General features: G+C 46.1%; 2 protein-coding genes across 9 annotated transcripts in view; one reads left to right on the forward strand and one right to left on the reverse strand.

Annotated features, from left to right (window-relative positions):
* KCNS3 (potassium voltage-gated channel modifier subfamily S member 3) overlaps positions 1 to 21,708 on the forward strand; it is a 466,063-nt gene that overhangs the window by 387,294 nt on the left and 57,061 nt on the right. The window contains exon 1 of one of the 8 annotated variants that reach the window (XR_014561930.1): positions 17,224 to 17,296. The exons of the other annotated variants lie outside the window; for them this stretch is intronic. The gene's annotated coding sequence lies outside the window, so the exon portion shown is untranslated. Of the gene's footprint in view, positions 1 to 17,223; positions 17,297 to 21,708 lie in introns of those variants that run through there. 8 annotated transcript variants of the gene reach the window in all.
* LOC310841158 (uncharacterized protein) lies at positions 1,946 to 12,436 on the reverse strand (the record flags this gene model as incomplete). Its single annotated transcript, XM_083731748.1, has 3 exons — positions 12,343 to 12,436; positions 7,011 to 9,564; positions 1,946 to 2,035 (listed from the first exon to the last, which is right to left on the reverse strand). Exons 2-3 carry the CDS (start codon positions 9,549 to 9,551, stop codon positions 1,946 to 1,948), a joined length of 2,631 nt encoding a protein of 876 aa, XP_083587874.1. The 5' UTR covers positions 9,552 to 9,564; positions 12,343 to 12,436.

Genomic DNA, 21,708 nt, shown 5'->3' on the forward strand with positions numbered 1-21,708 from the left:
TTCCACAGGCCCAACCACAGAATCAGAAGAATATTGTCATCAGCCACTAGCCATAGCAATAAAATAAAACACAACGTACAGTGGTACCTCGGGTTACATATGCTTCAGGTTACATACGCTTCAGGTTACAGACTCCACTAACCCAGAAATAGTGCTTCAGGTTAAGAACTTTGCTTCAGGATGAGAACAGAAATCATGCTCTGGCGGCGCGGCGACAGCAGGAGGCCCCATTAGCTAAAGTGGTGCTTCAGGTTAAGAACAGTTTCAGGTTAAGAATGGACCTCCGGAACGAATGAAGTACTTAACCCGAGGTACCACTGTACTGAAGATAGAGGCAAAAAATTAACTATACAAAATACATTTTGGAGGTTTTCATCAATAATCAAATAGTAGATCTTATTCTAATTGCCCCTGCTATTTTTTTTGCAGTTTTGGCTGTCACCTGATTATCCTGATCTGCTGGAATAAAGGACACAGTAGCAAATGGTTGAGAGACCTGGACTGGATAGTAGCAGAGGGGTTATAACCTCACTCCTCAAATAGTTATAAACAGTGCAAGCCAAAACACATGAGCTACTGATTCAATACTGCCATCTCCACATGGACATAAGCATTTTTCCAGCAGAATCTTTTGAAATCGACCCTCAAATACAACCGAAGACAGTATATTTAAGGCCCAACCATACTGGGGTGAGAGGAAGGATTTATCAAGCAGGTTCATTTTGTCTTGTGGTAAAGTGCTTATGGGGTAGCTCGCTTGGTAAAAGGTAAAGGGACCCCTGACCATTAGGTCCAGTCGTGGCCGACTCTGGGGTTGCGGCGCTCATCTCGCTTTATTGGCCGAGGGAGCCGGCATGCAGCTTCCGGGTCATGTGGGCAGCATGACTAAGCTGCTTCTGGCGAAGCAGAGAAGTACGGAAACGCCATTTACTTTCCCGCTGGAGTGGTACCTATTTATCTACTTGCACTTTGACGTGCTTTCGAACTGCTAGGTTGGCAGGAGCAGGGACCGAGCAACAGGAGCTCCCCCCATCGAGGGGGTTTGAACCGCCAACCTTCTGATTGGCAAGTCCTAGCCTCTGTGGTTTAACCCACAGCGCCACCCACGTCCTAGCTCACTTGGTAGGGCACTCTTAATCTGAGCGTCATAGGTTCAAGCACCACATCAAGCAAAAGATTCCTTCATTGCAGGGGGTTGAGCTAGATGACCCTCCGGGTCCCTTCCCACTCTCCAATTTTATGATTCTCTGGTTGTATGATGGCTGGAATTCAAGATATCTTTACTTAGAATGAAGGCCGATTTATTTCAGGAGCCCTTACTCCAAGGTAAGCGGTGTTATGATTGCAGCCTAATTCTTCAGTTGTACAAAGATAATCAAAATTTAAGGGAAATTTACATACGTGCGAATAAATCTCTACCCAAGCATACTTTGAAATATTGGGATATTCCTTTCTTATTTATTTTATTTATTGGTTTTGTCAAATAACTTCAGCTGCAGGCAACCTTTACATGTAGTAAGAACAGAAAAATGCAGGGTGGCATTCAACTGGATTTTAAACAGAGTAGAGCCACCGAAATTAATGAGCACGATTAAGTCAGGTCCATGAATTTTGATGCACCTACTCTGAGTAAAATTGAGTTGAATACCACCCACTGTCCTTTGAAATAAAGTGTGCTGTAATGTTTTAGTATCCATCAATCACTTCAAATTATAGCAGTGCTCAACACATCCCCCCAAAGTGTACTCAGAGCCTAGGAGGTCTCTCTAGCCTTTGACAACGTTGTTGTAAATTGCTCTTTTTATTTTCTCCCTAACCACCCACTATCACCCTGCAAGGAACCTAGAAACCTCTGCATGCATGTCTTAAGTTCCTGTTAACTTTAAGTTAATCAATGTCAAAGGCTGCGCCAGGCTGCAACCTGCAAAAGAAAACATTTGCATTGTCAATTTTGCTTGAAATTGATTTCGCACGACCCTGTTCTGCCCTCTGAAAGCAGAACATGGGGAGGGGAACGAGAAGGATCTGTATAATGCTGCAATGCAGATACGAAGAGAAGGATTCAAGGAGTTCACCTTTCCTTTTGCCTGGGACATGGCACACAGGGACAGGGACACAGAATAGCTTCGAAATGCACACCGCACAGTGTGAAAGAAATGTTGGGAATGGTACTAATGAAGACACAGTCTTGGATTGTCTGGTTTGCAAATAATAGCATGACTTTAAAAAATCAGATCACTTGTTTCTCCACCACCAAGTCTTTTTTTTCCATGTCAGTATATGGGCACAGAAATGTAATTGTCCCTTATTGTCTCAGCTCTAGAAATATTTATACAGAATGAGCATCTTTTAAATGGCATGGAGGTACGTTTAAAGCATGTGGTTCTTCCTTAGGTTATCAGCAACTGCTGTACAGAGAAATAACCCCCTCTTCCCAAACACTGTTAATAATGCACAGCCTTTTTGCACTTTAATGTTGGCTATATCTTAGAAATATCACTTTTGGCGCTGATACCTAACTTAAATTTAGAATGCATACTAACAGCAAACTCTGTGTTCTGAGCGCCTAGTCTTATGTAGCCAAAACAACACTATCCACAAGGGGGGCAGAGACGCAGGTGGCGCTGCGGTCTAAACCACTGAGCCTCTTGGGCTTGCCGATCAGAACATCAGCAGTTCAAATCCCTGCGACGGGGGGAGCTCTGTCCCAGCTCCTGCCAACCTAGCAGTTCAAAAGCATACCAGTGCAAGTAGATAAATAGGTACCGCTGTGGCGGGAAGGTAAACGGCATTTCCATGGGCTCTGGTTTCCATCACGGTGTCCCGTTGCGCCAGAAGTGATTTAGTCATGCTGGCCACATGACCCAGAAAGCTGTCTGCTCCCTTGGCCTGAAAGTGGAGATGAGCGCCGCACCCCATAGACAAGTTTGACTGGACTTAACCTTCCAGGGATCCTTTACTTTTTTACCTATCCACAAGGGGGTAATGCTATCTGTCAGCAGGCTAGGGGAAAGGCAAAGTACAGGAAATCATTAGCGTCTTGGCCACACCATCTGTTCAAAGCACATCTGAACCACATGGCTTTCCCCCAAAGAATCCTGGGAAGGGCAGTTGGTTAAGGGTGCTGGGAATTGTAGTTCTGTGGGAGGTGAACTACAGTTCCCATGATTCTTTGGGGGAAGGTATATGCTTTGGATGCATGGCATGGACAGGACCTAGTCCTAAGGGGAGAAAAGTGTGGGGGTGTTGGGGCTAGTAGGGGAGGATAGATGGATTAAATATTATCTTTCCTCACTCATGCTAGAGAGTCAGTAGCAGAGTACATACCCCAATATATTGCAGGAAGCTAGTTGGTAGACTCAACTGAATCTCTTTAGAAGAAGAAGAATTTGGATTTGATATCCTGCTTTATCACTACCCTAAGGAGTCTCAAAGCGGCTAACAATCTCCCTTTCCTTCCTCCCCAACAAACACTCTGTGAGGTGAGTGGGGCTGAGAGACTTCAGAGAAGTGTGACTAGCCCAAGGTCACCCAGCAGCTGCATGTGGAGGAGCAGGGAAGCGAACCCGGTTCCCCAGATTACGAGACTACCACTCTTAACCACTACACCAACTGGCTTTAGTTAAACAGTCTGGCTTGTCCAGATTGGATTATTCCTGGTAAACCCCCTTTGTTCCCTCTTAAACAGAATAAAGACACAGCAGTCTTTTCTTAAAAGTAGTAAGAAGTTTACTTACATTCAGTTCACAGTATGATCCTGAAGGCAGGCTTTAGCTTGTAGTTACAGATACAGGGAAAGGTGTGAATTCATCCTTTTGTGAGGGATGAGCCCATGTGCTGCTGACCGAGAGCCAGCACACAGCAAATGCATCAGTATTAGAAGAGAGCAGCAAGGGAAGATGACTGTGTGACTGGCCCTTTTACAAGGGTCTCACAGGGTCACTCCCATCTACCTGGTCACATGCAGGGGAGGATGCTCCAGACCAGGTGTGACAGGAAGTCCTCCTGGCTGGAGTAACATCCCCCTGTGTGTCCAGTCTGGGCAAACAGGAAGTATTGTACTTGACTGCTTATGTTACATCTCACAAAAAGCCCTCCAGGGCGCAAAGCAACTCAGTCTGCTGAGTGGATGCAGAATGCTGATGGGGTGAGTAGGTGAGATAGAATGTCTGGATTCCAGGATGAGGAACAGAAATTCGGTGTGTCTGTGAAATGATACGGAATATTCTGGAGAACGGCAAGGCTGACTGGCTGGCAGCCTGAACAGGAGCAATCCACACACTGCGACATTTTGTAGGTCTTGGTCACGTGCGATTTGCTGAAATGGTTGAGCAATCCCACCTTTTCTCCTTTCTGAAATGCTCATGTGAAGGAAAAGAGTGCATTTGACCCTAGAACCACAAAGTTGTAGAGTTATTCTAGAGTTGGAAGGGGCCCCAAGGGTAATCTAGTCTAACCCCCTGCAGCTGTCTTCAGTGGTACTTCAGTTCTCAAATGTAATCCATTCCAGAGGACCATTCGACTTCTGAAACGTTTGAAAACCGAGGTGCAAAGGTCTGGCTGCAAGTTCAATTGGAAAAATGGAAAAACACACTGCGGAAGCTGTTCGACTTTTGAGACATGTTCAAAAACGGAAGCATTTACTTCCGGGTTTTTGGTGTTCGGGTTCCGAAAGATTCAGCAATGGAGATGTTCAAGAACCGAGGTACCACTGTATTTATTTGAAAATTTCCTTTATCCGCTTGCCAATGTAAAGACTTTCCTCCGGGAGAAACCTTAACCAAAAACACACACAAAAACAAACAAACAAAAAACCCCAAACAAATCCAAAATTAACTATATTGGTTGCTTTTGTAATCAGTGGTTGTTGTTTTGTTGTGCCTCATTTGACATAATGTGAGGAGAATCAGGTGATTTTACATTACTGGACGTGCTGGGTTGCATTTCCAAGGATGCCCACCAGAGAGAGCACAAAATCTCTTGAAATTAGTGCCTCTAGCGCTGCTATAGAGAGGAATCTCCCGTTGTTTGCTTTTATACGAATCCCCTTCCCTACCAAGCCAAGCATCCCAGACAGAGCTTGCTTTATGACGGCTGATTCTGCTTTAGCAATGCATCTCTCATTTTCTCTCTGGGTTGAACTTCATCCCCCCTGGTTCTTGGGACACCCCTCCAGACTATCACTGTCTCAGAAGCGATGCTAGCTGAATAATACATGAAAATAATTAATAATTCTCTTCAGACAGTTTACATTTAATTATTGAATAGTTCAACAGATCCATATCGACGATTGCACCCGAGGCATTTATTTATTGATGACTGCGCCGTCCGTTTGGAATGTAATGAATTGTTTTAATTTCCACATCCTTCTTTCGAGTCCCAGGGGTCGGTTGGGCGTGGGTGGCTGTGGTCCTGCACAGAGCTCATCTTGTGGGCTTAGTCTGAATGGGAAACTTAAGGTGCATCCGCATTGCAGTTAAGCTCCAGTTCACGCGCAGAGGGCAGCTTCGAGAACGGGAGTTGGGCAAGCTCAGGTGAAGGGAAACAAAACGGGCAACGCATGTCAGGGGAAGACATGCCCAGCCCCTCTCTGGTGTGGACAGTAAAATGCAAATGGGCGTTGAAGACAGCAGAGAGAAAAACAACCTTGCAGCATTTCAAGCCAGTAGTATGTACATAGCCGATTTGGACGCTATGTGGTCTAAACCGCTGTGGTCTAAACCACTGAGCCTGTTGGGTTCGCCGATCAGAAGGTTGGTGGTTCGAATTCCCACAACGGAGTGAGCTCCCGTTGTTCTGTCCCAGCTCCTGCCAACCTAGCAGTTCAAAAGCATGCTAGTGCATGGGTAGGCAAACTAAGGCCCGGGGGCCGGATCCGGCCCAATCGCCTTCTCTATCTGGCCCACGGACGGTCCAGGAATCAGCGGGTTTTTACATGAGTAGAATGTGTCCTTTTATTTAAAATGCACCTCTGGGTTATTTTTGGGGCATAGGAATTTGTTCTTTTTTTTCTTCAAAATATAGTCCGGCCCACCACATGGTTTGAGGGACAGTGGACCGGCTCCCTGACAGTGGACCGGCTCCCTGCTGAAAACGTTTGCTGACCCCTGTGCTAGCGCAAGTAGATAAATATGTACTGCTGCAGCGGAAAGATACAACAGCATTTCCATGCACTCTGGCTTCTGTCACTGTGTTCCGTTGCACTAGTAGCGGTTGAGTCATGCTGGCCACATGACCTGAAAAGCTGCCTGTGGACAAACAGCGGCTCCCTCGGCCTGAAAGCAAGATGAGCGCCGCAACCCCATAGTCGCCTTTGACTGGACTTAACTATCCAGGGGTCCTTTACCTTACCTTTATATAGCCTATGAGGGCTGGGAAATATCTATTTGCCTGAGACTTTAGGTGATAATGTGACTAGAGAGACCAAGGTTAAGCCATTTTCATTTGTTCAATTAACCCTTATACCCCATCATTATCTATCTATCTATCTATCTATCTATCTATGCAGGTTTTGGTGTCCTCGGGTGTCTTCCCGTGTAAAAGTTGGGGTGTCTAGGCGACGTTTCGACGAGGTCTCACTCGTCATCTTCAGGCTGGTGCTTTCGGCTTCTTGTTACTGGAACAGAGCGGGATCTCAATGTTTGAGTTCCTATAAATACTGTAGAGGGGGTGTGGTGTCTAGCCTCCAATGTTCTGGGCAGAGAGGAAGTTCCCAGGCTAGTGTGCCTTTTCTTCTTTTGTTCCTTAATTACTTGAGAGATACCTTGAGTGATTTCTTGAGTGATATCCTGAGTACCACTTAGGTGGGTCATTAGGTGTGGATTAGTTGCTAAAGTCTTTGTGTCTTGACCTCTTGAACTTTGTGAAGAGTTTTCCTGAGAAGATGGCTGTATTGCACTTAGTTGTGCTTTGGCTTGGCTTCGTGTATAGGGGCGAGCTGTGGTTTTGTGGCTTGTGTCAGCCAGATCTGTGTAGGGATTGCAGGGGGGTGCAGCATCCGGAGGTGCCACCATGGATTGGCTACTGGATGGTGTCAGTAATTCATCTGTGGAGAGGGTCTGGGTTTGGGTCTGGTGTGGTTGATTGGTGTTGGCGTTCTGTGTGCCTCTGGATCTGGTGTCAGTTTTTGTGGGGAGGGCTAATTTCCAGATGTCTGGCAAGCGGGATGTGTCGTCACGCTTGTTCATGTTGTGAGGGTGTTTCTCTATCTCGATGGCTTCCATGATTATTCTCTTGTGGTGATGTTCCGTGTTAAAGAGCAATTTGGAATCTGCAAAATTAATTTCGTGTCCTGTTTCTTTCATGTGTTGGAAAAGAGAGGAAGTTTTTTCTTCTTTTTTGACGGCATTCTTGTGTTCTGCGATACGTGCATTTATTCGTCTGTTTGTTTGTCCAATGTACGTGGCTGGGCAGACTTTGCAGGGTATTTCATAGATCCCTTGGTTTTCCAACTGGATTTTATCCTTGGGGTTTCTGAGGATATTGGCTATTTTTTGGTTGGTGCAAAAGGCTGTTTTGATATTGTGTTTATGGAGGATTTTGCTAATTTTATCTGTAGTGCCCTTGATATAAGGAAGGAGGGCCATGCCATTGTTTTCTTCTGTGTCTTGGTTTTTGGGGGGTGTTTCCTTTTGGATTAGCTTCGTAATCCTGTTTTGCTGGTATCCATTGGCAATTAACACATTTGAGAGATTCTGTAACTCAGTTGTCAAGTGGTCTTTGTCAGCCAGGCGTTTGGTTCTGGAGATGAGAGTCTTGGCTACGGAGTTTATTTGTGCAGGGTGGTGGTGTGATTGTGCATGTAAGTAGCGGTTGGTGTGTGTTTTTTTCTGGTAGATAGTGTGTCCTAGGGAGCCATCAGGTTTTTTGTAGATTAGGACGTCAAGGAAGGGAAGTTGGTTGTTGGCTTCTATTTCCATAGTGAATTGTATTTTGGGGTGTAAGTTGTTGAGATGTGTGAGGAAGCTATCCAGTTTTTCCTTCCCGTGTGGCCAAATTACAAAGGTGTCGTCAACATATCTGAGCCAAAGTTTGGGTTTGTGTTCTGACTTGTCTAAAGCATTGGTTTCAAAGTGTTCCATGTACAGGTTTGCGATGACCGGTGAGAGGGGTGATCCCATAGGTGCTCCTTCTATCTGTTTGTATCTTTGTCCATTGTGGATGAAGTACGTGTTGGTTAGGCAGTGGTTGGTCAGGTCCAAGATGTATTCGGGGGGATTGTATTTGTTTTGAATAGCTGTCAAGGCTTCATTAATGGGCACTTGTGTGAAGAGAGATACAACATCGAAGCTCACAAGTAGGTCATTAGGATGTAGGTTTTGCTTCTTTATTGTTTCTATGAACTGGAAGGAGTTTGGTACGTGTGAAGAGATGGATTCTGCATAGGGCTGAAGTTGCTTGGCGAGAAATTTAGCGAGATTTTGTAGAGGTGAGCCTATGGAGCTGACTATTGGTCTGAGTGGTGTTCCTTCTTTGTGTATCTTGGGGAGGCCGTAGAGTTTGGGGCATCTGGATGATTTTTCTCTGGGGATGATTCTTAGCTGGATTTCTTCACTGATAGGAGAGGCTTTTATTTTGGATTTGGTGGTTTTTTCCAGATAGGTGGTGGGATCTGTTTTTATAGGTTTGTAGGCAGGATCTTGGAGTAGCTTTGATAGTTTTGCTTGGTAGTCCGATGTGTTCATCACCACTGTGGCATTACCTTTGTCTGCTGGGAGAATGATTATGTTGTTGTCTTTCCTCAGGTTGGTGAGTGCTTTCTGTTCTTCTTTGTGTAAATTGCTTCTGGGTGGTTTGCTGGAGCAGAGGATGTTGGTGACTTCAAGTCTGATTTTATTGGCTTCATCTGGGTTGAATTTGGTTAGGCTAGCTTCGACTCCGCATATGATGTTTTCCGTGGGGATGCGTCTCGGGGCGACTGCAAAGTTGAAACCTTTGGAGAGTACTTTGGTTTCAGTTGTGGTGAGGATCCTGTCTGATATGTTATGTACTGTTTGTTTCATGGGTTGCTGTGGAGGGTGGCCGGGCTTCTGGCGTTTCTCTAGTTTGTGGAGTTTGTTGGTGTGTGTGTCTGTCTTATGTGAGGTCTCCGTTTCAGCTCTCCAGACGGCTAGTTGTTTGCATTTGTCCCAGAGTGCAGGGTGGATTTTGTTACAGAGTTTGAGGTGAAGAGTGAGTAGATCTTTGTTGGTTTGGTCTAGTAGGTATCTTTTCTTGTGTAGTTCGTTTCTGATTAGGGATAGTTCAGTTCGTTTCAGGATCCTTTCGGTGGCTGGGGTTTTAGAATGGAATTTAAGTTGGAAGCATGTGGGAATTAATTTGTTGTCTCGGCAGTTGCGTAGGAACAAGAGATCACATAAGATGGTGGCTCTTCGGACTTCTAGTTTCTCGTAGGTTCTTGTCAGCTGGAAGGTTTCCTCCCCGTAGAGGTAAGATATTTGCTTTCGTAGATTTTCACGGGTACAGGAATGCAGGTTTTGGTGTCCTCGGGTGTCTTCCCGTGTAAAAGTTGGGGTGTCTAGGCGACGTTTCGACGAGGTCTCACTCGTCATCTTCAGGCTGGTGCTTTCGGCTTCTTGTTACTGGAACAGAGCGGGATCTCAATGTTTGAGTTCCTATAAATACTGTAGAGGGGGTGTGGTGTCTAGCCTCCAATGTTCTGGGCAGAGAGGAAGTTCCCAGGCTAGTGTGCCTTTTCTTCTTTTGTTCCTTAATTACTTGAGAGATACCTTGAGTGATTTCTTGAGTGATATCCTGAGTACCACTTAGGTGGGTCATTAGGTGTGGATTAGTTGCTAAAGTCTTTGTGTCTTGACCTCTTGAACTTTGTGAAGAGTTTTCCTGAGAAGATGGCTGTATTGCACTTAGTTGTGCTTTGGCTTGGCTTCGTGTATAGGGGCGAGCTGTGGTTTTGTGGCTTGTGTCAGCCAGATCTGTGTAGGGATTGCAGGGGGGTGCAGCATCCGGAGGTGCCACCATGGATTGGCTACTGGATGGTGTCAGTAATTCATCTGTGGAGAGGGTCTGGGTTTGGGTCTGGTGTGGTTGATTGGTGTTGGCGTTCTGTGTGCCTCTGGATCTGGTGTCAGTTTTTGTGGGGAGGGCTAATTTCCAGATGTCTGGCAAGCGGGATGTGTCGTCACGCTTGTTCATGTTGTGAGGGTGTTTCTCTATCTCGATGGCTTCCATGATTATTCTCTTGTGGTGATGTTCCGTGTTAAAGAGCAATTTGGAATCTGCAAAATTAATTTCGTGTCCTGTTTCTTTCATGTGTTGGAAAAGAGAGGAAGTTTTTTCTTCTTTTTTGACGGCATTCTTGTGTTCTGCGATACGTGCATTTATTCGTCTGTTTGTTTGTCCAATGTACGTGGCTGGGCAGACTTTGCAGGGTATTTCATAGATCCCTTGGTTTTCCAACTGGATTTTATCCTTGGGGTTTCTGAGGATATTGGCTATTTTTTGGTTGGTGCAAAAGGCTGTTTTGATATTGTGTTTATGGAGGATTTTGCTAATTTTATCTGTAGTGCCCTTGATATAAGGAAGGAGGGCCATGCCATTGTTTTCTTCTGTGTCTTGGTTTTTGGGGGGTGTTTCCTTTTGGATTAGCTTCGTAATCCTGTTTTGCTGGTATCCATTGGCAATTAACACATTTGAGAGATTCTGTAACTCAGTTGTCAAGTGGTCTTTGTCAGCCAGGCGTTTGGTTCTGGAGATGAGAGTCTTGGCTACGGAGTTTATTTGTGCAGGGTGGTGGTGTGATTGTGCATGTAAGTAGCGGTTGGTGTGTGTTTTTTTCTGGTAGATAGTGTGTCCTAGGGAGCCATCAGGTTTTTTGTAGATTAGGACGTCAAGGAAGGGAAGTTGGTTGTTGGCTTCTATTTCCATAGTGAATTGTATTTTGGGGTGTAAGTTGTTGAGATGTGTGAGGAAGCTATCCAGTTTTTCCTTCCCGTGTGGCCAAATTACAAAGGTGTCGTCAACATATCTGAGCCAAAGTTTGGGTTTGTGTTCTGACTTGTCTAAAGCATTGGTTTCAAAGTGTTCCATGTACAGGTTTGCGATGACCGGTGAGAGGGGTGATCCCATAGGTGCTCCTTCTATCTGTTTGTATCTTTGTCCATTGTGGATGAAGTACGTGTTGGTTAGGCAGTGGTTGGTCAGGTCCAAGATGTATTCGGGGGGATTGTATTTGTTTTGAATAGCTGTCAAGGCTTCATTAATGGGCACTTGTGTGAAGAGAGATACAACATCGAAGCTCACAAGTAGGTCATTAGGATGTAGGTTTTGCTTCTTTATTGTTTCTATGAACTGGAAGGAGTTTGGTACGTGTGAAGAGATGGATTCTGCATAGGGCTGAAGTTGCTTGGCGAGAAATTTAGCGAGATTTTGTAGAGGTGAGCCTATGGAGCTGACTATTGGTCTGAGTGGTGTTCCTTCTTTGTGTATCTTGGGGAGGCCGTAGAGTTTGGGGCATCTGGATGATTTTTCTCTGGGGATGATTCTTAGCTGGATTTCTTCACTGATAGGAGAGGCTTTTATTTTGGATTTGGTGGTTTTTTCCAGATAGGTGGTGGGATCTGTTTTTATAGGTTTGTAGGCAGGATCTTGGAGTAGCTTTGATAGTTTTGCTTGGTAGTCCGATGTGTTCATCACCACTGTGGCATTACCTTTGTCTGCTGGGAGAATGATTATGTTGTTGTCTTTCCTCAGGTTGGTGAGTGCTTTCTGTTCTTCTTTGTGTAAATTGCTTCTGGGTGGTTTGCTGGAGCAGAGGATGTTGGTGACTTCAAGTCTGATTTTATTGGCTTCATCTGGGTTGAATTTGGTTAGGCTAGCTTCGACTCCGCATATGATGTTTTCCGTGGGGATGCGTCTCGGGGCGACTGCAAAGTTGAAACCTTTGGAGAGTACTTTGGTTTCAGTTGTGGTGAGGATCCTGTCTGATATGTTATGTACTGTTTGTTTCATGGGTTGCTGTGGAGGGTGGCCGGGCTTCTGGCGTTTCTCTAGTTTGTGGAGTTTGTTGGTGTGTGTGTCTGTCTTATGTGAGGTCTCCGTTTCAGCTCTCCAGACGGCTAGTTGTTTGCATTTGTCCCAGAGTGCAGGGTGGATTTTGTTACAGAGTTTGAGGTGAAGAGTGAGTAGATCTTTGTTGGTTTGGTCTAGTAGGTATCTTTTCTTGTGTAGTTCGTTTCTGATTAGGGATAGTTCAGTTCGTTTCAGGATCCTTTCGGTGGCTGGGGTTTTAGAATGGAATTTAAGTTGGAAGCATGTGGGAATTAATTTGTTGTCTCGGCAGTTGCGTAGGAACAAGAGATCACATAAGATGGTGGCTCTTCGGACTTCTAGTTTCTCGTAGGTTCTTGTCAGCTGGAAGGTTTCCTCCCCGTAGAGGTAAGATATTTGCTTTCGTAGATTTTCACGGGTACAGGAATGCAGGTTTTGGTGTCCTCGGGTGTCTTCCCGTGTAAAAGTTGGGGTGTCTAGGCGACGTTTCGACGAGGTCTCACTCGTCATCTTCAGGCTGGTGCTTTCGGCTTCTTGTTACTGGAACAGAGCGGGATCTCAATGTTTGAGTTCCTATAAATACTGTAGAGGGGGTGTGGTGTCTAGCCTCCAATGTTCTGGGCAGAGAGGAAGTTCCCAGGCTAGTGTGCCTTTTCTTCTTTTGTTCCTTAATTACTTGAGAGATACCTTGAGTGATTTCTTGAGTGATATCCTGAGTACCACTTAGGTGGGTCATTAGGTGTGGATTAGTTGCTAAAGTCTTTGTGTCTTGACCTCTTGAACTTTGTGAAGAGTTTTCCTGAGAAGATGGCTGTATTGCACTTAGTTGTGCTTTGGCTTGGCTTCGTGTATAGGGGCGAGCTGTGGTTTTGTGGCTTGTGTCAGCCAGATCTGTGTAGGGATTGCAGGGGGGTGCAGCATCCGGAGGTGCCACCATGGATTGGCTACTGGATGGTGTCAGTAATTCATCTGTGGAGAGGGTCTGGGTTTGGGTCTGGTGTGGTTGGGTCTGGTGTGGTGACGACACATCCCGCTTGCCAGACATCTGGAAATTAGCCCTCCCCACAAAAACTGACACCAGATCCAGAGGCACACAGAACGCCAACACCAATCAACCACACCAGACCCAAACCCAGACCCTCTCCACAGATGAATTACTGACACCATCCAGTAGCCAATCCATGGTGGCACCTCCGGATGCTGCACCCCCCTGCAATCCCTACACAGATCTGGCTGACACAAGCCACAAAACCACAGCTCGCCCCTATACACGAAGCCAAGCCAAAGCACAACTAAGTGCAATACAGCCATCTTCTCAGGAAAACTCTTCACAAAGTTCAAGAGGTCAAGACACAAAGACTTTAGCAACTAATCCACACCTAATGACCCACCTAAGTGGTACTCAGGATATCACTCAAGAAATCACTCAAGGTATCTCTCAAGTAATTAAGGAACAAAAGAAGAAAAGGCACACTAGCCTGGGAACTTCCTCTCTGCCCAGAACATTGGAGGCTAGACACCACACCCCCTCTACAGTATTTATAGGAACTCAAACATTGAGATCCCGCTCTGTTCCAGTAACAAGAAGCCGAAAGCACCAGCCTGAAGATGACGAGTGAGACCTCGTCGAAACGTCGCCTAGACACCCCAACTTTTACACGGGAAGACACCCGAGGACACCAAAACCTGCATTCCTGTACCCGTGAAAATCTACGAAAGCAACTATCTATCTATCTATCTATCTATCTATCTATCATCTCCTATAATGTAGGGTTTCCCAAACTTCTGAGTTCATGGACCCCTGTATCATAGATTCACAGAACTGTAGAGTTGGAAGGGACCCCAAGAGTCATCTAGTCCAACCCCCTGCAATGCAGGAATATATTCCCTAATGTGGTGCTCAAATCCACAACCCTGAGATTCAGAGTCTACCAACTGAGCCATCGCAGCAATCCAGCTTATTTATTTATTCCGTCATTTATTACATTTATACTCCACCATTTCCCCCCGAATGTGCAAATTAAATCAATGAATCAACAATAGTACATGGTTATTCCCTCCTTTTTAACCCTTACACCAACCCTGTGAAGTAGGTTAGGATGAGAGGCAGCAACTGGCCCAAGGTCACCCTGTGAGCTTCATGGAGGTGTAGGGATTCAAACTTTGGTCTCCCAGGTCCTAGTCCAACACTCTAACCACTGTGTCATGCTGGATCTCCTCCTCCTCTGCAAGTTGAAGTTGCCAGTGGGCAATCCCAGGAAGGCTGCAGACCCCCTGGAGTTGGCATGCCTCCCACCTGTCAAACGTGGCTCATGGGGCTGCCATAGATTAGTATTTTGGCCTAGCAGGCTCAAACAGTTCTCTCCCCCCCCCCACCCCGCTCTAGGGGGCTGGGAGGGAGTGTGAAAGCAAAGAAGGAGCCTCTCAGACAATGGTGTGTGGGGAGCAAGCACGGCAGTTGTCTCCATTTTCAACGACAACCACCTGTATACGAAACCATTGCGTCAAGGACTTTATAGGCCTGTTCGTTCTTGGCCAAGATCATGAGCCATCTTCTACAATGGGGCAATAAGCAACTTTACGGCGACAAAACAATGACGCCAGGCGGGATTTTACAACGGTGCACTTAAATCATGAGGAACAGACGAGCGAGGGAGAAAACAACCACCCCAATCACCGACGAGACTCAGCCTTCGTTTTCTGCGGATTGGTTTACAATGCGCCATAATGAGACGCCGCCAAATGTGGCGTGAAGACTTCCTAATACTTCTCAGCCAACGAAGCCGGTGATGACTAGACAAAAGAAATTAGACGGCTGCAAAATCGCTCAAAGATTGCCGCTCAGGCTGAGCAGAAGGGATGCTTATTGGCAATAGATATGCATGTTGTCTTAATGGGCTCCGTGTGTTTTTCGACTTAATTGCCACTCAGTCACTTTATTCATCAAAGTGCTGCTTACGTTCAGCTAATTTGTCTCCGCTGATGTGCTCCGGCTGTTGCAGTAATGATGTATGTAGTGAGAAAATATATATATATTTATATATATATATATATATATATATATATATATATATATATATATGCAGGTTTTGGTGTCCTCGGGTGTCTTCCCGTGTAAAAGTTGGGGTGTCTAGGCGACGTTTCGACGAGGTCTCACTCGTCATCTTCAGGCTGGTGCTTTCGGCTTCTTGTTACTGGAACAGAGCGGGATCTCAATGTTTGAGTTCCTATAAATACTGTAGAGGGGGTGTGGTGTCTAGCCTCCAATGTTCTGGGCAGAGAGGAAGTTCCCAGGCTAGTGTGCCTTTTCTTCTTTTGTTCCTTAATTACTTGAGAGATACCTTGAGTGATTTCTTGAGTGATATCCTGAGTACCACTTAGGTGGGTCATTAGGTGTGGATTAGTTGCTAAAGTCTTTGTGTCTTGACCTCTTGAACTTTGTGAAGAGTTTTCCTGAGAAGATGGCTGTATTGCACTTAGTTGTGCTTTGGCTTGGCTTCGTGTATAGGGGCGAGCTGTGGTTTTGTGGCTTGTTTGTTTTGTGGCTTGGTTTTGTGGCTTGATGCTGCACCCCCCTGCAATCCCTACACAGATCTGGCTGACACAAGCCACAAAACCACAGCTCGCCCCTATACACGAAGCCAAGCCAAAGCACAACTAAGTGCAATACAGCCATCTTCTCAGGAAAACTCTTCACAAAGTTCAAGAGGTCAAGACACAAAGACTTTAGCAACTAATCCACACCTAATGACCCACCTAAGTGGTACTCAGGATATCACTCAAGAAATCACTCAAGGTATCTCTCAAGTAATTAAGGAACAAAAGAAGAAAAGGCACACTAGCCTGGGAACTTCCTCTCTGCCCAGAACATTGGAGGCTAGACACCACACCCCCTCTACAGTATTTATAGGAACTCAAACATTGAGATCCCGCTCTGTTCCAGTAACAAGAAGCCGAAAGCACCAGCCTGAAGATGACGAGTGAGACCTCGTCGAAACGTCGCCTAGACACCCCAACTTTTACACGGGAAGACACCCGAGGACACCAAAACCTGCATTCCTGTACCCGTGAAAATCTACGAAAGCATATATATATATATATATATATATCCCCAAATAAATGGGAGAAGTGCAGAGCAAAAGTTTTTGTTGAAGTCCTAGAACCGTAAGACTTGGAAGAGACCTCAAAGTCCCTGGATTCTTTGAAAAACATCTGGTAATGCTGTGGGTTAAACCACAGGGCCTAGGACTTGCTGATCAGAAGGTCGGCAGTTCAAATCCCCGCGACGGGGTGAGCTCCCGTTGCTCGGTCCCTGCTCCTGCCAACCTAGCAGTTTGAAAGCACATCAAAGTGCAAATAGATAAATAGGTACCGCTCTGGCAGGAAGGTAAACGGCGTTTCTGTGCGCTGCTCTGGTTTGCCAGAAGCGGCTTAGTCATGCTGGCCACATGACCCGGAAGCTGATGTGAGATGAGCACCGCAACCCCAGAGTCGTTCGCGGCTGGACCTAATGGTCAGGGGTCCCTTTACCTTTAACCTTACATTAGTAGCGCCAAAGTGACCTGCCCAGGGCACATGCCTGGCCATTGTATATGGAAGTCCGAGCAACAAGACCACCATCTCCATTTCACTGATGTGGTCCAAAGGAAAGCAGAGCAAGACATTTGGCACCAGCTTTGTGGCAGGAGTTGTCAGAAGGAGGCATACAATCATCTTAGGGACTCAAGATTCGGTGGGGCTTGCTTCTTAGCTTTTCCTTCTCCTGAAGATGTCCCACAAGGCAGCAGAGTCGGTCACGACTGGACCTAATGGTCAGGGGTCCCTTTACCCTTTACCTTTAACTTGCCCTGGGACCTGCTGATGAAGGAGGGTAATAAAATGAATAAACACGCAAGGGGTGATTTCTGGTTTTCCACTGTTCGGCAATATAGGACCAAAGAGGCAGAGAGGTAGACTAGATAGCTAATGCTAAGTAGGTGCAGGAACAACGGAAGCCTGACTATAAAGGAATAAATTTCATTTTACATATTTGTACAAATGAAGCTTGAATATAAAGGAATAAATTTCATTTTACATACTTGTAAAAAGCTGAACATGGATTAAAAGCCATATAAGGAAACTTAGTAATGTCAGTTGAGTGCTGGTGGTTGCTAGGTTGCGGAGGTCCTTGTGACACGCCCTTCATTGTGACACCTTCCTCTGCTGGCTCCTTGGTCACTAGGGCTCTAGAGGCATAGCGATCTCCTTTGGTTTGATCATTCAGCGAGTGAGAGGGAAAGTGGATGGAGATGTAAGTAGACTTTCTCATCAGCCTCTGTGTTCTGTGCTGATAATGCTCCCTGACAGTCTTAGGGAACATTTAGAAGATTAAGATTGGGAATAATTTAAATGCTTCAGCCAGCCCTTCTGGTCATCTTTATGACTCCACCCACTGTTTTGTAACAGTGAAGGGAAGTGACTGTGGATTCTGCTTACACTTTAAGAAAAGGAAAACTAATAAGATGTCACGCCTTGGAAAAGGCCGTTCTTTTTAGGCTAGTGACACAAGAGTCACTTGATAACTCACCATGGGAGCATTAAGCATGCCCTCTGGAGAGGGTAATATTTTGCATTGTCTTCCTCCCCTTCAATCAAAATTGATTTGATTGACATCCTATGCCCTTCTAAAATGTGTTGGGCAGGGGTTATCGGATTGTTGTTTTTACTTTGATTATATATTTTGTGGCTTTATATTCTGATTCTATTCTGTGTACAGCCCTGAGACCTCCGGGTGTAGGGCAGTAGATAAATTCTAATAATAATAGTAATAATAAATGTGAATCATTAGCATTGCCCAACTCCCCATGTTTAATACAGATACTTGATCTTTACAGTGCGAGTTATAACTAAGTACAATACACAGCTGCAGAGTTTAAGTACCGTATTTTTTGTCCCATAGGACGCACCTAGTTTTTTCCTTCATTTCCCCCCCAAAACCAGGTCGGGGAACAGTGGGATGGTGGCGCTGCACCTCCCCGCTGTCCCACTGAGCTTGTGGGGCTGGCCGATGTCTGCCCAAAGCGCGGGGCACTCTGCTTCAGCACGCCCCGCGCTCCGTGCAGCAGGCTGCTATCCGCAGCCTAGGGACCCCTGCGGGAACTCCCGCAGGGCTCCCCACGTTGTGGATGTCTGCCCGGCGCGCGGGGCGCTCTGCTTCAGGGTGCTCCGCGCGCCGGGCAGCAGGCTGCTATCCGCAACCTGGGGAGCCCTGCGGGAACTCCCGCGGGCTCCCCAGGCTTGCTGATAGCTTCCTGAAGCCTGGAGAGCGAGAGGGGTTGGTGCGCACCGACCCCTCTCGCTCTCCAAGCTTCAGCAAAAGCCTGTATTTGCCCCATAGGACGCACACAGATTTCCCCTTCATTTTTGGAGGGGAAAAGGTGCGTCCTATAGGGTGAAAAATAAGGTAAGTGGAAGGCCAACATATTTTTTTTAAGCAAAGGAGGCTTGCTCCTAAACAGCACTGTGCATGCCTCATGAGATCAATCTAAGTGTTCTGTTTCCAGTGTGGTTTTATATGAATATCGCAACAGTTCCTAACCAGTCCCGGAACTGCTGACGCAGCACTTAAAGCTCGCCATGCATCCCGAACATATTCCGAGCACGACCGCACGATTCCCACAGCTACTCTTACAACAGTTGCGAGATGTCAGTGAATCCTGTATTGTTACAAAGAAGTCTGTTCTCAATTCCACCGAGGTCTCTTTAGAGAACAGAACTTATTACAGCACCAATACCTTCCAGGGAAAAAAGCAGTACAAATACGAGGAAGATTGATTTTTTCCTTTCTTCCCTTGAATGCCTTTTGCACTTCAAAACTCTTCTGGGCTAAGAACAAGCCGCATCAATTATTATTATTATTTTCTGATTAAGCAATGCTGCTTCAGTGCTCAGCGAACTGCTTACTCATGAAATGGGCTCACAAGGAGAGGTGGTTTGCCTTATTGTGGCATATTCTGGCCCTCCTGGTCACATCCGTGCCATACATTTAAACCAGGGGTTTTCAAACTTTTTCAGCAGGGGACCAGTCCACTGTCCCTCAGACCTTGTGGGGTGCTGGACTATATTTTTTTTTGGGGGGGGGAGGAATGAGCAAGGGACGATGAGCGGCACGCGAAAGGGCTCTGGAGAGGGGCTGCTTTAAATGGCGGCTGCTCGGGCACTCAGCCAGTGTGGTGTAGTGGTTAAGAGCGGTGGACTCGTAATCTGGGGAACCGGGTTCGCTTCCCTGGTCCTCCACATGCAGCTGCTGGGTGACCTTGGGCTAGTCACACTTCTCTGAAGTCTCTCAGCCCCACTCACCTCACAGAGTGTTTGTTGTGGGGGAGGAAGGGAAAGGAGAATGTTAGCCGCTTTGAGACTCCTTCGGGTAGTGATAAAGTGGGATATCAAATCCAAACTCCTCTTCCTCCTCAGCCAACTGCGGCTCCTGTGTCTTGCAAGCAGCAGGGGTTGGCGGTGGTGGAGGAGGAGGGACAATGAGCAGAGAGCGAAAGGGCGCCGAAATGGGGCTAGCACCAACAAAGCCCAGCTCCCTTCCTCCTCTAGGCAGGGTGGGGAGAAGCCAGGAGGAGGAAGGGAGGAGGCAGCGCCGCCACGTGAGGGAGAGGGACAGAGAGGGAAAGAACGAGCGCGCTGGCGATCCATACGGCGATTCCCAGACCGTCCGTGGGCCAGATTTGGAAGGCAATCATGGCGGATCCGGCCCACGAGCCTTAGTCTGCCGACCCATGATTTAAACTTTCTCCCAAGGAATCCTGCGAACTCTGGTTTCTTTGGGATCGCTCCAGTGCTATTCCCACTGCCCCCAGGAAGCTCACTCTCAATTCCTTCTTGCTCTCTCCTACCGGATATTTTACACTGAAATAAAGGACTACCCTGTATGGGGTAACTGTGCCCCTAAAGGACCAGGTGTTCAAACTGGGAGTCATTTTGACTCACAGCTGTCCATGGAGGTGCTGGTCAATTCTGTGTCCAGGGCAGCTGTTTACTAGCTCCATCTGGTACGCAGGCTGAGACCCTACCTGCCCTCAGACTGTCTTGCCAGAGTGGTGCATGCTCTGGTTATCTCCCGCTTGGACTACTGCAATGTGCTCTACGTGGGGCTACCTTTGAAGGTGACCTGGAAACTACAACTTATCCAGAATGCAGCAGCCAGACTGGTGACTGGGAGCGGCCGCCGAGACCATATAACACCAGTCCTGAAAGACCTACATTGGTTCCCAGTGCGTTTCCAAGTACAGTTCAAAGTGTTGGTGCTAACCTTTAAAGCCCTAAACAGCCTCAGCCCAGTATACCTGAAGGAGCGTCTCCACCCCCATTGTTCTGTCTGGACGCTGAGGTCCAGCTCCGAGGGCCTTCTGGCAGTTCCCTCGCTGCGAGAAGTGAAGCTACAGGGAACCAGGCAGAGGGCCTTCTCAGTAGTGGTGCCCACCCTGTGGAACGCCCTCCCATCAGATGTCAAGGAAATAAACAACTACCTGACTTTTAGAAAACACCTGAAGGCAGCCCTGTTTAGGGAAGTTTTTAATGTTTGATGTTTTATTGTGTTTTTAATATTCTGTTGGGAGCTGACCAGAGTGGCTGGGGAGGCCTGGCCAGGTGGGTGAGGTATAAGTAATAAATAATAACAATTATTATTATTATTATTATTATTATTATTATTATTATACAGGACAGGTGGCAACCCTAGAAAGCCCCCACTGCAATATGACAACTCCTCAGATGTTTTCTGCCTGTGCATTGAATGGCTGCAAGGAATTGCATCTTTGCCCGACAGCAGGAGTGCTTCACGTTGGGACCAAGTCCCAGGACTTTTCGTTTTAATTATTGCAGAACATTAAAGCGTTTTGTGGTTTGGCCCCGCTTTCTTTCTCCATCACTGTGCTATTGTTTATGTTGCCATTTTACGGAGTCGGTTTGATTGTTAGGTTTGCTCTTAATGCTGTTGTGCTGCATATGTTTCCTTGCAAGTGGACTTGACTTTTATCATAGGAAAGCGGGATCCGTCTGTCTAAAACAAACTTGTGTGACATAAACACACAAGATAGCAAAGATGATCTAAAGGAGCCACGTCCAGCCTGTGTTGATTATTGCTAAAGGGACTGTTGCTCTGGTTTTGCCCATCCGGGATGGGAATTAGGGTTAAGAAAAGAGCCTTAAAGCTCCTTTAATGACTGTGTGGATATTTCCTTCTTTATTGTAAATAATTTTTATGAAAAGTTTTTCAAATACCCATTTCCGCAATTTAAAATCTTTCAGTATACCAATGCATTCAACAACTTCCCTCCTTCCCCTTATTTTTACCACAATTCCTGCATATTCTTGTACATCCATTTAATTCAATCCCCCCCCCTGCAATTTTAATATCCCTTTTAAATATGTTGTGCTGTTGAATTTACCTTAATGCTGTCGGCGTTTTTGTCTGTGTACGATTATTTTCTATATATTCAACAACAAAATTCCACTCCTCTTTAAATACACGTTCTTCTTGCTCTCTAAATCTGCTTGTTAACCCTGCAAGTTGTGCATTTTATAATGTCTTATTATTGTCCTCACTCACTTTCCATTTTGGGGCTAACAGGATCCAAGCTGCTGTTGTCGCATTGATATATACCGTGTATATATATATATATATTTCTACTCCTCGGTACCTCTGTCTGAACC

The sequence above is a fragment of the Podarcis gaigeae genome, assembly GCF_964106915.1.
Source record: "Podarcis gaigeae genome assembly, chromosome: 3".
In the NCBI taxonomy this organism is placed as follows: domain Eukaryota; kingdom Metazoa; phylum Chordata; class Lepidosauria; order Squamata; family Lacertidae; genus Podarcis; species Podarcis gaigeae.